At 54.5% G+C, this 13,208-nt stretch overlaps 1 protein-coding gene and 1 long non-coding RNA gene across 3 annotated transcripts; one reads left to right on the forward strand and one right to left on the reverse strand.

Annotated features, from left to right (window-relative positions):
- Positions 1-1,330: 1,330 nt before the first annotated feature.
- Positions 1,331-7,156, reverse strand: TMEM59L (transmembrane protein 59 like). Of its 2 annotated transcripts, none has more exons than XM_066269048.1 (8): positions 6,902-7,156; positions 5,623-5,779; positions 5,438-5,541; positions 3,741-3,893; positions 3,046-3,148; positions 2,457-2,574; positions 2,246-2,363; positions 1,331-1,984 (listed from the first exon to the last, which is right to left on the reverse strand). In XM_066269048.1, the coding sequence occupies exons 1-8, from the start codon at positions 7,061-7,063 to the stop codon at positions 1,856-1,858; spliced, it is 1,044 nt and encodes a 347-aa protein (XP_066125145.1). In that variant the 5' UTR covers positions 7,064-7,156; the 3' UTR covers positions 1,331-1,855. The 2 variants fall into 2 exon arrangements, with proteins under 2 accessions (XP_066125145.1, XP_066125135.1); XM_066269038.1 differs by having other exon boundaries at positions 3,741-3,896.
- A 77-nt stretch (positions 7,157-7,233) lies between these two features.
- Positions 7,234-13,010, forward strand: LOC136320120 (uncharacterized). The gene is made up of 5 exons (XR_010728265.1): positions 7,234-7,514; positions 8,033-8,758; positions 11,420-11,588; positions 12,167-12,307; positions 12,675-13,010. It is a non-coding gene; the product is annotated as an uncharacterized lncRNA (long non-coding RNA).
- The last annotated feature ends 198 nt before the right edge of the window (positions 13,011-13,208 follow it).

Below are 13,208 nucleotides of genomic sequence, written 5' to 3' on the forward strand. Positions count from 1 at the left end.
TCAAGGCAGCCATCACTTCTCACCTTTTTGGAAGGGACTCTGCTTTCGTCTCCACGTCCATAGCACTCATGGTTTCTTCCCTCACCATCTAGCGTTAATCATTTCATACCTATGAGGCAGGTATGAAATGATTGGCCCAGCCCTGGGCTAGTCACCAGGGCTTTAAGAATTAATACACTAGCCTGACCAGGCAGTGGTTAGAGCATTGGACTGGGAAGCAGAGGACCCAGGTTCGAAACCCTGAGTTCGCTAGCTTGAGTGCAGGCTCACCCAGCTTGAGCCCGGGCTTACCAGCTTGAGCGCAGGGTCACTGGCTTGAATGTGGGATCATAGACATGACTCCATGGTCACTGACTTGTGCCCAAAAGTCAATGGCTTGAGCCCAAGGTCACTGGCTTGAGCAAGGGTTCAACTCGTTCTGCTGTAGCTGCCCAGTCAAGGCACATATGAGAAAGCAATCAATGAACAACTAGGAGCAGCAACGAATTGATGCTTCTCATCTCTTTTCCTTCCTGTCTGCCTGTCCCTATCTGTCCCTCTCTCTGTCTCTTTCACACACACACACACAAAAAAAATAGAGGAAAACCCTTAAATGTACACAACTCAAGCTGAAGAAAATGAAAAATCCAGTTCTTCAATCAAATAGCCATACTGCAAGGGCTCCATAACACCATATGGCTGGGAGTAGTGCAGACAGAATGTTTTGTCATCACAAAACTGGGCAAGGCTGGCCTGCCTCTACTTATCATGTCTTTCCAGGTTTTATTTTCTGGCAATGTTCCCATGGGTGGCCATGAAACCACAAGCCAGGTCCAGAATGACACCTGGGGGCCTAAATTGCCTACATATTGAATCCTGATGCTCATGGTATCAGGCAAGGTGTTGGCAGCAACAGGAGCCACAGAAAATGGATGATTCAGGAGCGCTGCAATAAAGGAACCCTTTGCAAAAGTTTGGACAAGTTTGAATAACTGACATAGGTGGTGCAGTATGCAGGACAAGCAACAGTGGGGAGCTGTAACCACACCCAGGCTGAAGACTCATTTGGTGGAGCTATGGCATTGGGTTGGGGGATGTAGGGAGGGACATGCGAAACATCAACTTCTCACTCCTTCTTCCCATTTCCTGCTGGTCTTGTCCACCCCCTTCCCACTGCCATAGCTGACTCTAGTGGATGGCAGAGAGCCCAAGTGGATCAACCTCCAGGGTCCCACGAGTCACAGGGAGTTCCCAGGACTTCCTCTATCTGAGAAAGGGCCTGGCAAGCAGAGGTCATGGCCATATTCAGTCCACCCTTCCAAGGGCCAATGGAAAGAAAACAGAAGCAGGCTTAATCCAAGGCATCTTTTATATACACGGTTTATTCCTCCAAACCCCCATGTTGCAATTGCAGGCTCAGCTGTCCACCTTGCCAGAATGAAGCTGCCCACAGCTTCCTCCCAAAAGGTCCTCATCCCATGATGGTGGATATCCAGAGGTGAGGAGGGAAAAGGGAGGAGCCTTAGAACAAGGTTTCTGAGGCCTCAGAAACATATCTGCCTCCAGGGGAGAGAGGAGGAAGGAGGAAGGGGGCACAGAACTTGGGTTCAAATACTCATGAAACTACACAATAGAAGACAAAAAGTAGCATGCTCCAGGGAAAGGAGGCCCATGAAGGAATAAAGGCCAGATCCTGCCCCCCAGTGGTGACATGGTAACCCCAGGACCCAGAGGGGTAAAGAATGGGACTAGGGAGAGAGAAGGATTTGGAGGTACAGGAGCCCAAGGATGGTCCCACCCTGGCCTGGACCCCTGGGTGCAGGATAGTGAGGAGGGAGGAGCCCCTACCCTTGGCAGTGTTCGGACCAAGGGAGGCCTACAGCTTGGTCAGGTCCAACTTCAGCTTGTAGGGTGGGGAGCTGTCCCCAAAGGTGTGCAATGGGGGAGGGTACAGGTGCCAGTCTGGCTCTACCATGAAGCCCTTGTGTTGTTCCAGAGTCAAGGGCTACAAAGAAGGAGGAGGGAGGGCAGGCTACTGAGCCCCCACCCTGGTAGGCTCCTCCCTACCCCTGATCTCAAGTCACTCTGACTGAGGGTGGGGGGACAGGCATTCTTCCCCCCATGTCACAGGGGAGTGAAGAACCTTGCTTAACATCACACAGAAGTCAGAGGCCCTGCCTCCATGGAGAGGGAGTAGCCTCTATCCAGAACTAGAGAGCAGCTTTTTCCCACACCTCCTCCAGGTCTTCCCACTAGCCCTACCCACCTGGAACTTGAGGTGCTGGCCAGGAGCAGTCACCAGGGTAGAGCAGCTGAGCCACAACATCACCAGCACAGAGAGGAAGAGACAGCAGGCCAGGGTCCAGCGAGGAAGTCCCAAGCGCCTGCCCAACCCAGCAGGTACACTTAGTGACTCTCATGAAAAATCCTCCCTTCCTGTCCCAACCCTACCCCACCCCCAGGATTCTGCTACCCACCGGGACATGCAACTGAGGAAGTCATTGTCCTGCAGCTCCTCAGATTCCACCTTGGCCTTACTGCTGGTCTTGACTCGAATCTTAGCCTTCCTCACTTTGTCCAAAGGTCCTAAAGGGTCTGAGAAACAGGTTGCTCTTCAGGGGTTACCAAGTTTTTCGCTAGAGACCACAGTAGCCAGAGAGGAGAAAGGAGACCAGGACCTGGTGTAATGGGTCATGGATCCTTGGATTAGATCAAAACCCTGGGAGATGGACCACAGAACCCTGGGAGACAGACCACAGAACTCCAGGGGTTGAGACAGAAATCCCAGTCTTAGAGGATTCATTTTTCAGAAGGATTCTTTTTTTTTTTAAGACTTTATTCAATTTTCAAAGAGGAGAGAGAGAGAGGGAAAGAGAGAAGGGGGAGGAGCAGGGAGCATCAACTCCCATATGTGCCTTGACCAGGCAAGCCCAGGGTTTCGAACCGGCAACCTCAGTGTTCCAGGTCAATGCATTATCCCACTGTGCCACCTCGGGTCAGGCCCAGGATTCCTTATGGCAGTGGAGCTACCCGTGTAAGGAACATTAATCTAGGCTTAGACCTTACCTACATGCACCTTCAAGGCCTCAGGATGAGATCCCCGCCAGGTCACCTCTACTCGCTGTAGATGAGACCCCTCGTGCCCTAGGTTCTCTACCACAGGCTGGGTCTGGACCAAGAAAAAGACAACACAGAGAAGCCCTTTAGGAAGGCATCACCTTGGTTCTGGGAAGCACCTCTCTGTGCCCCACATGGCTATACTGTCCCATGCCCAGCTGTCACCTAGTCCCTCCAAGTGCTGGAAGGACAATCTCCTCTGGGGCTGTGATGTCAGAGATGTTGTTTCCGGCTATTGTGGACCCCTCAATTTGTCTTGATCCCACCTCCAACTCCTGAAGGAAGAACATGGTCTAGACCAAGCCAACAGAATCACAGGGATTGGCTGAGAGGTGGTCACATGGCAGCCAGGGCCAATTAGAGTAAATTCCCGCTTAATTAACACTCCAGAGAAGTTGTGATTTTGAGCCTTAGGCATCCAACCTGCTATCATGAGTAAAGTGCTTGCCTGGAAATAAAGCTACCACAAAGGAAAGCAGAATCAAATGGTAAAGTGAAACACTTAACCCCTAGATGCAGCTGAACCTGAAGTTTGCATGACCACCTATAGACTTTGCATCCCATGAGCCAAGAATTAATGTATCCCACCTTGTTACCTTAACCACCCACCTACCACTGTGGTGTGGCCCCTACCATGCCCTCACCTGGAACACCACCACCTTCCCATTGTCAGTCTGCAGGTAGTATGTCCAGGTGGAGGAGACGAAGCCTTGGGCCGAGTTGACAATGTCATTGCAGAGAGTGGAAACCAGGTTGAGAAGTGAAAGAGCCCCACTCTGAGCTTCCAGGACCTTGTTCTGCTGAGGGGGAAGCCCAAGGCATGAAATATGACCAAGGTAGGGCACTGACCAATGGGAAGGGACCTGGGCGATTCCATAGTGATTGGAATTCACTGAGTGGTTTGAGGTAGTGGGACTTCATAGGAGAAACACAGACCTCTGCTGCATTTGGCTGGCTAAGTGCCCCAGGGAAATGGATTGCCCTCTCTGAGCCCTAGAATGGGAATGATTTGATTCCCTCTTGGGGTTGCTACAAGATCTTTCTTTTTCTTCCTTCCTTCCCTCCCTTCCTTCCTTCCTTCCTTCCTTCCTTCCTTTCTTTCTCTTTTTCTCTCTTTCTTCTTTTTTAAGTATGAAGAGGGGAGATAGTGAGGCAGATTGCCACATGAGACCTGACTGGGATCCACCTAGCAATCCCATCTGGGATCCGAGATGCTTGAGTACCCAGTACCACGCTATTTTTAGTGCCTGAGGCTGATGCACTCCAACAGAGTTATCCTCAGTGCCCTGAGCCACTGACTGTGGAAGAGGAAGAAGGATAGGAAGAGGAAAGGGAGAAAGGGAGAGACTGATAGTCACTTCTCCTGTATGCCTGATCGAGAATCGAACCCAGGATGTCCATATGCAAGGCCGACGCTCTAACCACTGAGCAACTGCCTAGAAGATTTCAACTAGATAATGGCACAGCACAAGTGCTTAATATATAATACCTGGTATTATTAAAAATTTTGCCATCATTATTCTTCTTCTTTTGATGGCATCAGGAGAGATCTTAGAATAGGAAGGAATGATAGTGCTCTGTGCTTTTATGAACAGTGAAAGACTGGCAGGCTAGAGGAAAATAGGGGAAGGGGAAAAAGGGCTTTCTGTGGAATCTTAGCTCATGGGTCTCTGACTATGATGAATTATTTCCTGTGCCTCAGTTTCTTGTGATGCCACATTGCGCAGACTCACTCATGACTATACATGAACAGTTATTAACAGGTGAGCAGTTATTACTTCTTCCCAGGGTGGTGAAGGAGGGAGGTCAGTATGTATGTGCTTGGAAGATTGCTTCTCCCTGAACCTCAGTTCTGAGTTCCCCAGAAGACAGTGGTTTCCTGTTTACCATAAGAAAAATGCTTAGACTAGCACCTGGCATGCAGACGGTGCTCAATAAAGTGAACTCTGGTGGCACTGAAGATGAGTTAGTTGAGGGGTGGTTATAAGCCCTGGTGGCATTGGCTTTAGATGCCACCTCTGCACAGCTCTAATTGTGTGACCTTGGGTTCCTTGGGCATGATTCTGTCCCTGGTGCCCCTGGGTGGCACAGGGAATTTGGGACTGGCTGTGGTCAGGCCTGGAACAAGACAAATACTTCCAGCAAGGTGGTGGGCTGGGGGGAGAGGAGGTATATCACAGAGATGAAAACTGAGGTTTGAGATGTGACATTCTTAATCAAGGATACACAGTAGGCCCAGAATGAACTGGAGAGCCTGGGAGATTCTGGTCATGAGTGTAGATTTTGGGAGGGTATAAAGAAAGGGGTATGAGCCCAGAGCAGCAGGAGGGAGAACACTCACCTTCTGCTTGGATTCTGGTTTGGGCTCCACTTCAGGGTTCTGGCTCCAGCAGCCCTCCCTGCAGGCCTGCTGTTCCATCTCCTTCACATAGGCCTCCACACAGGCTGCAGGGGTAGGAGAAGGTGACAGGGGGCAGCTTTCCCAGGCCTCCTCTCCCCACCCTGGCCCACCCAGCCAGCCCTCACCTGCTTCACACTCAGCTTGAGTGGCATTGGGTTTGGAGCTCCTGGCCACAAACTGGCAGATAGAGAAGAGGCGGCAGCCTCGTTCACAAGCACTGATGAAGATGGCCCTGTCATATTCATTATGGAACTTGGAGGGGTCCTCCTGCTCCGGCTCCTCCTGGGAGGGGTACACAGGGCTCAGGCCAGATAGAGGGACAGGGGGACGTGGGCGCTGGAAGCACTCAGGGGAGTAGGTAGAAGATTTTGTAGAAGAATCGAGGGATATTAAGATAAAGCTAAGAATATTAGTGGGGGCTCTTAGCTCTGAGGAGGACAGAGTGGAAGGGAAGCTTGAGAAGGAAGATAGACATTGGAGGACGCTGGTTTCAGAAAACCCGGGGAATATGGAGGGAAATGGGCCCCCTAAAGGCTCCAGGTAGGAAGGACGAGATGGAGGGGAATTCTCAGGCCTGAGAAAGAAGGGGGGGGGACTTAGAGGAAGTTGTTTTTCTTTTTAGTTTTTATTTATTGATTTTTAGAGAGGGAGAATAGAGAGAAAGAGAGGCATCGATCTGTTGCTCCATTTAGCATTCATTGGTTGATTCTTGTATATGCCCTCACCAGGATCCATCCGCAGCCTTGGCATATGGAGACCACGGTCCAACCAACTGACTACAGGCAGAGGAGGTTTTATCACCCTTCACGCCTGGAAGGATTGGGATCCAGCTTGACTGGGCGGTGAGGATACAGGGAGGGCTGGTAGCTCTGAGTGGGTGGAAGGAGGAGTATATGAAAGTCGCTTGGGTGGGCAAGGATGGTGGGCGAGGCGGAGGGGACTGCCTGGCTAGAGGGAAGTGGGGGTTGGGCGCCCCAGTGTCTTTGCGCTCTTTGCGCAGCTTAGTGTAACCAGAGCAGGCTAGGTGGCTTTAGGATTCTCCATACTCTCCCTACCCGACTCCTGCTCAGAGATTCCCGCCCCGCCCCCGCCCCGTAACCCGCATTCATTGGAACGACCCACATCTCAATACCTTCCCCTATCGCAAGGACTCCTTGCCGCTTCCCCAAGGCAGAATCACTCCCAACCCATCGGGGGACCCGGGTGCCTGCACTTGCACCCATTCAAGAGACCCCAGCCCTTCCCCCGCCAGAAGGACCCAACCCTATGGGAGAGACACCCCCCATTTCCAATCCCTTCCCCTTCATAGGAACCTGTCTCCGGCTCCCAACCATGGGACCTGCATCCCCAACCCCTCCTACATCGGGAGATCGCGGGTCTTCCGGTCAGCGCCTCTGCGGTCACCTGCGAGGGCAGCGGGCTAGGGTGGCGGTCGCGGCAACGCAGATGGCAGTTCTGCGTGTCCCCGAGTTGCAGAGCGAAGGGGTCGCGGGCCGGCGGCGCGGCTGTGGCGGGCGGAGGCTGCAGCAGCAGCAGCAGGAACGGCAGCAGCGCCATCGGAGCCATGGACTGACCGGCCAGGCGCGAGGGGCGCGGGACCCCGGTTCCCGCAGGCGTGGAGGATGCGGCGGCGGCGGCGGCGGCGGCGGCGGGGACTGGATCGATGACGTCACCCGAGCGAGGCAGCCTGGGAAGGGGGGGTGGAGGATGCGGAGAACGGGCGGGGCTGTGGCGCTGCCGAACCTCAGGGATGCGGGCAGGTGGATAGCGGCCCCCGACGTCTGATCTATCTCGGAAGTGCCCTGACACCTCCCTCGTATCCACTGGAGAGGGGAATCTCAGCCTGAACTAGGTGCCAAAAGGGAACAAATAGAGTAATAAAATAGAAGGGTCTATTCACCAGGGTATCAAAGAGGGCCTCCCGGAAGAGGCTACGTTACAGCGGGCCAAACCAAGCAATCAAGGCAGAAGGAACTGCGAGGAACCTGAAGCAGGGAGGAGCTTGTTCTGAAAGGAGGTAGGTGTAGCTGGAGTCCACCCAGAGTGGAGATAGTGGGTCTTGAGGGTCGTAGAGCTGATTCAAACAAGGCCTTGGGAAGGTCCCTGGCATTATTTCCTTTGACACCCGAGTGGTGGGGCGGTGCCTTGTGCACAGTTTCCCTGTTTTGAGAAGCCCTCCCAAACCCTCCAGGGATCCCCAGCCTCGCCGTCCTCTGGCTCCGCACTGATTCATAGATCTGGGGGAACTAGCCCTTGCTCCCCCAGACTGGGGGCACCTTAGTCCCGGGCTGAATGGCATGGAGCAGAGGTGCAGATAGGGGTGTGAAAGTGCTGCTAAAATTTCTAATTCTCTTGGGAAAATGGGACAAATGGACACTTCTGGATTCCATAAAACTTGGTGACAAATTGTATCCCCGTGAAGCTAGCCTTAGCAGATCACCCTAGTTCCTCTCGGTCAGGGATGGGAGTGGGGGCGCCCCTCTTAAACTGGATCCTCTGCCAGATGACCCTTTCTGGCTATCGTGTCCCGCACAGGTGCCTGCGAAGGTGGAGCGGCAGTCCACACATCTTTTACACTCGGTCCCCGCAGACGAGCCGGCAGCCACGCGGGGTCGACAGGTCAGAGGGCGCCGCAGGTTCCGGCCCAGGAGGAAGGAACGGGGTTGGGGGGCGGATGGAATGGCGCACGCTTTCTCCCCCGCCAGCCGCAGCGCTTTCATCTCCCCGGCCTTCGCCGGCCCCCACGTGGCTTAATCAGGCGCGGCTGTGCCTGGTGAACCCCGAACATCTGGATCCCGGCGCTCCGCTCCTCCTCCTCTCCCCGCTAGGCCGCGGCGACCCTGCGGGGAAGGCCTTCAGCCGAGATTTGCGCAGTGTGGGGAAACCCCGCGTCTAACCCACCGTGCACCAGTCCGGCGCCTCGGGAAACATCCCCATTTCACTAGTGGGAAACCTGGGCCCCAGGACCCCTCGGCAGTTAGTATTCAAGCCTACACATTTCAGTTCCAGAGCACCAAATGCTTAAGCCTTCCACAATTACCGTCCTGCATTAATCTCAAACAAAACACTTCCCAGACATTTTCTTGTAACAACCCTATTAGGAATTACTAGTAGCATTTTCCAATTTACAAATGAGGAAACTGAGGCTCAGGGTGGCCAAAAGTGTCGATCTAGGCGACAAGCAAGAGAAGCAAAAAGACGGGCAAGATTTGAGGGGAGCACGTCGGGGACTAAGAAGCATCGCTTAGAGTGCAACACGAAGTAAGGACACCCCGAATCCTTCTGAGAAGGGGAAACTGAGGCAGTTGGACCGCTGGTCTAGGTGTCTGAAGAGGAGTAAAAAGGTTTAATTGTCAAATCCCCCCCCCCTTTCTGCTCCTTGAGGCCGCTGGGGGCAGGAGCGGAAGGAGGATTTGACCTAGGCCCCCCAGGTGAGCCCCCTCGCCCCTCCTGCCGTTCCTGAGGGAGCAGGTCCAGGTGAGGGGCGGGAGGGCCGGCGGGCGGCCAGGGTCGGATTTCAGGAAATCCGCCGACATTCCTTAGGGGCTTAAGAGGGAAAGTTGACTCGGCGCCGCCCCTCGTCCCCCCCCCCCATACTTCCTACCCCCCGGGGCGGCCCAGTGGGGGCGGCGGGCGGGGGAGGAGGGGCGTTGCGGCCAGCCTGGGTGTGAATCAGCGGCGGCCCGACGTCCGGGAAGCAGCGAACGAGGTCAGAGCGGGCATCGGACAAGCGTCCTTTGTCCCTTGCCACCCTCACCCCCAAGTCGGGTACAGGCTGGGGAGAAGGGAGGGCCTCTTGGCGCCAGCGATTGCTGACAGTGGGGAGAGGGGGGAAAGGATACAAAGCCCCCTCTCTACTGCCAGCACCTCCTGGACCCCAGACGTCAGAAGTTTCTCCAGAGTGCAAGAGGGGTAGAGAATCCAGGCCTACATAATTGAGAGCAGTGGCCCTGACCTGGACCTAGGCAACCCTGAGACTCTCACCTCCAATGCCTGTAACCCAAGCATCCTAGCTCCCCAGGCTCGGCTTCCTGGGTGGAAATGATAAAGCCACACGGTCTTATGCATACAGGTTCTGAACCTGATTTTGCTATGCCACACACACACACCCTTCCAGGTCCTCAATTTCACTTTCACCACTTCCTGGGAACACTGGCCTGAAACACAAGGAAGCTAATCTCATGCTGAGCCCTAAACATGGGGCGTGGTGTCTTGGGAGAGGCAGCCCTGTGCCCTCCTCATTCCCACAGGTTCTGGGTCCCTATGGGACCCTAATGATGTTGTACCTGATGGTACCTCAGTGCCCTAAAATGCAAGGAGCTAGGGATGAAGGGTCTCCCCCAGCTTAGCCCTTAGGTGCAGAGGCTGAAAGCTTTAGGAGAAGCCCCTCCCCCAACCCATATGGGTCCCTTTCTCCAACGCCCCCTCAGTACATTCCCAGACACCTTCAAGGACTTGGGTCAATATTTGCTAGAAGTTCCATCAATGCTGGTTCCTCTTCCTGTACAAAGAGATGGTGCAACTGGAAAGAAGGAGTTAAGCCTCAGGGGCACCAAAGGTAAGCAAAGGTACACTCAGAGATCAAATCTTTCCTTAAGGCCAAAGGTATAGGGTTAAGGTAACCTGGCGGGCAGAGAGCACACTCCAATACAGGGCTGGACAGGATTGAGAAATCCAAAGGATCCATACATATACCCTTCTATAGGTAAGGGCCAGAGAGGGGTGTTTACTGGTTTGGGTTACACAGAATTTTAGGGGCATAGGCCTGCCTGGGACACCAGGCAGCATGATTTGCTGGGACTGAGTTTTCTTGCTGCTTGGAGGGACTGAGACTTCTCTATCTTTTCATTTTGCAAATGTTCACTGAGCTCTTCTCCTGTCCTGGGCTCAACATGGGGTCCTAATGACTCTCAGGGTACTCACAGTTTACTAAAGGAAATAAGTCACCAGAGAAAGCCGATGTTTGAAAAGCTATGTTACAAGACCATTTAAAAAAAAGGAAAGGGATAGAGAGTGCTTGGGAAGGGTGGGAGGTCCTTCTGAGGTGACACTTGACCTGTGACCTGATGGAAAAGAAAGCACTAACAGGGGGAAGACCTGGGGGGATTGCACCCCTGCAGAGGGAACAGCAAACATACAAAGACCCAGCCTGATGTGGTTGGGAAAATGGGGCTGCAGTGGCTGGAACGCAGTGAGGGAGAGGAAGGGATAGAGCAGCATGGAGAAGAGGAGGGGTGAGAAATGGGAGGAGAGGAAGAGTGTGGCTGGGCAGAGGAGACCTGTTTCATTTTAAAAGCTCTCTTTACCTCCAGTGCAAATGGGGACAGGAAGGTTACAGGGAAGCACAGGTGGAGGCCCGGCAACACCCCAGAGGCAGGTGGTGGGACCTGGACCCAAATGGGGTATGGAGAAGGGAGTCAGAATCTCAGGATGGGGATGTATTTTGGAATCAGAGCCAACAGGATTTGCTGATGGATGGGACATGGGGGATGCACAAAGGAGAGAGTTGTCACGCACGCCTCCAGGTCTCTGGCCTGAGCACCTGGGTGGATGGGGGAGCCTTTTCCCAAGACCCAGGGATGTCTGGGGGAGGATCAGAGATTGGGGGGAAATATCAAGAATTTGCTTCAGCCTGACCAGGCGGTGGCATAGTGGATAGAGCGTCAGACTGGGATGTGGAAGACCCAGGTTCGAAACCCCGAGGTCACCACTTTCAGTGTGGGCTCAAATAGTTTGAGGGAGGCTCACCAGCTTTGAGCCCAAGGTTGCTGGCTTGAGCAAGGGGTTACTCGGTCAGCTGTAGCCCCCCAGCCAAGGCACATATGAGAAAGCAATCAATGAACAATGAAGATGCCGCAACAAAGAATTGATGCTTCCCATCTACTCTCCCTGTCTGTCTGTCTCTCTGTTCTGTCAAAAAAGAAAAAAGAAAAGAATTTGCTCCAGAAGCCTGAAGTCCTCCAAGGAGGGAGTCAAATGTTGAAGAGCGAAGGGATGGTGGTGGTGCTGGAAGGGGTGGCACATATGCCAGACACAATTCCATCCAAGAGCTACCACCTCCACTTCACCCTCTGAACCATCCATCTGGCAGGTGGGATTATGACTCCATTTTTCTGAGGTGACAAACTGAGGCCTGGGGGTCCACCTTTGCTCTAAAAGCACATGCCCCCAGTGCTCAGTGCTATGCTCAGCATTTAGATTGTGGGGCCCTCTGCTGCACTGCATCTTCCCACAGAAAACCCTCGGCTGGCTAGGAGTCATCCACTGTGTGGAGAGGGAAACTGAGGCAGAGGCGTGGCTAGTCCCAGTAAAAGACTTTACTCCCCTCCCCCCAAACCATCCAAAGTCCAGATGGGGGACGTTGCGCACAGTCCCAGGACCCTATCTTCCAATTCTCTTTTCTGGCAATGTGGGGTGTATGTTGGAGACCCAAGTCGGAGGAGTAGAGGGTTCCCTTGAGCAAACATGGTGGAGGCTCCTGAGCTCCTTCAGACACCTTTATACTCTTGGCTGGTTAGGGACATGGATGAAGGGTCCAGGCCTCTAAGGAAACCCGGTGAAGGGAGAGTTAGAGACTTTCCCCTCTCAGGACACGCAGCTAGGGGCGGGGCTTCGACCCAAACAGCGGGTGGGGCGGGAACTCTCATTTCAGTCGCCCCTCCACCGCAGCCTTGGAGAAACCCTTTTATCCTGGGCGCACTGATCCGCTAAGGACCGAGAGAAGGGGAGTAAGGCGTCCGGGCTGGAAGAGGGTCCTGAAACCCAAGCAATTGCCAAAAATAACACGGAGAAGGATTCCTGCGCAAAAAAGTAAGACATTAGCATCGCTCCCGGCAGCCGGCGTTACCTGGAATCGGCAGGCGGCGGCCGCCGAAGCGATTACTCACTGCGTGGCGCACCCCACCCGCGGGCCGCTGAGCGGATTTTTCCGTGGGGGGTGTCAATGAGTCTGAGGGGCCTCTTTCTTCCTGGGCATCGCTCCTGTCCGTGGGCGGGACCCGCACAGAGCCGGGTCCCCGCTTGTACAGGGACCAATCTCTCTCGTCTGCCCACGCGGGAGCTCTCTTCTGAAGCCCCTCCAGGCGCCCCGAGGAAGCTCAGCCCCATCCCGCGCGAGGAAGGCAGCTGAGCGAGAGTGAAAGCCGGGGACTCCGTGCTTTTTCTGTCTTCCCTCCAGCAAAACTTGGGCCTGAGGTTGCCCGCAGAGGACGGAGGAAAGGCGGGATGCAGTGAGAAGGGTCCACTGGGCCGAAACTGGAGAAACCCGTGCGCTCCGTTGGCGTGGGGTGAGTAGGGGACTACTTTCAGGCCTCTGGGGAGTAAAGGGGCTTAAGAGCCACTCTGTGGGGTAGTGGGACCAGAGCTGGGGTGGGAGCTGAGACAAGATTGCGGGGGTAGGAGTGGGCCAAGGCTAGTGCCACAGGATACACTGAAAGGGCACAGGGCCGAATGTAGGGTGCAGGGAAGTGGGTGAGAACATGAAAACGGAGTTAGGGGCGCCAGGTCTCACATTGGGGGTGGGGAGCCTGGAGCTGGCTTGGTTCGAATGGGAGGTCCCAGGCTGGTAGGGGTGGGGTAGGGTGGGGGGTTCTGGGCCGCAGAACAGGGCGCGCGCGGTGCGCGGCGGGGCGGAGGCCAGACGGGTGGGGCGCGCGGTGCCCGCGGGCGGGCGGGCAGCGGAGAAGCCGGTGCGGGGCCCGCCGCTCTCCCC

This window comes from Saccopteryx bilineata, chromosome 1, assembly GCF_036850765.1.
Source record: "Saccopteryx bilineata isolate mSacBil1 chromosome 1, mSacBil1_pri_phased_curated, whole genome shotgun sequence".
Taxonomy (NCBI): Eukaryota; Metazoa; Chordata; class Mammalia; order Chiroptera; family Emballonuridae; genus Saccopteryx; species Saccopteryx bilineata.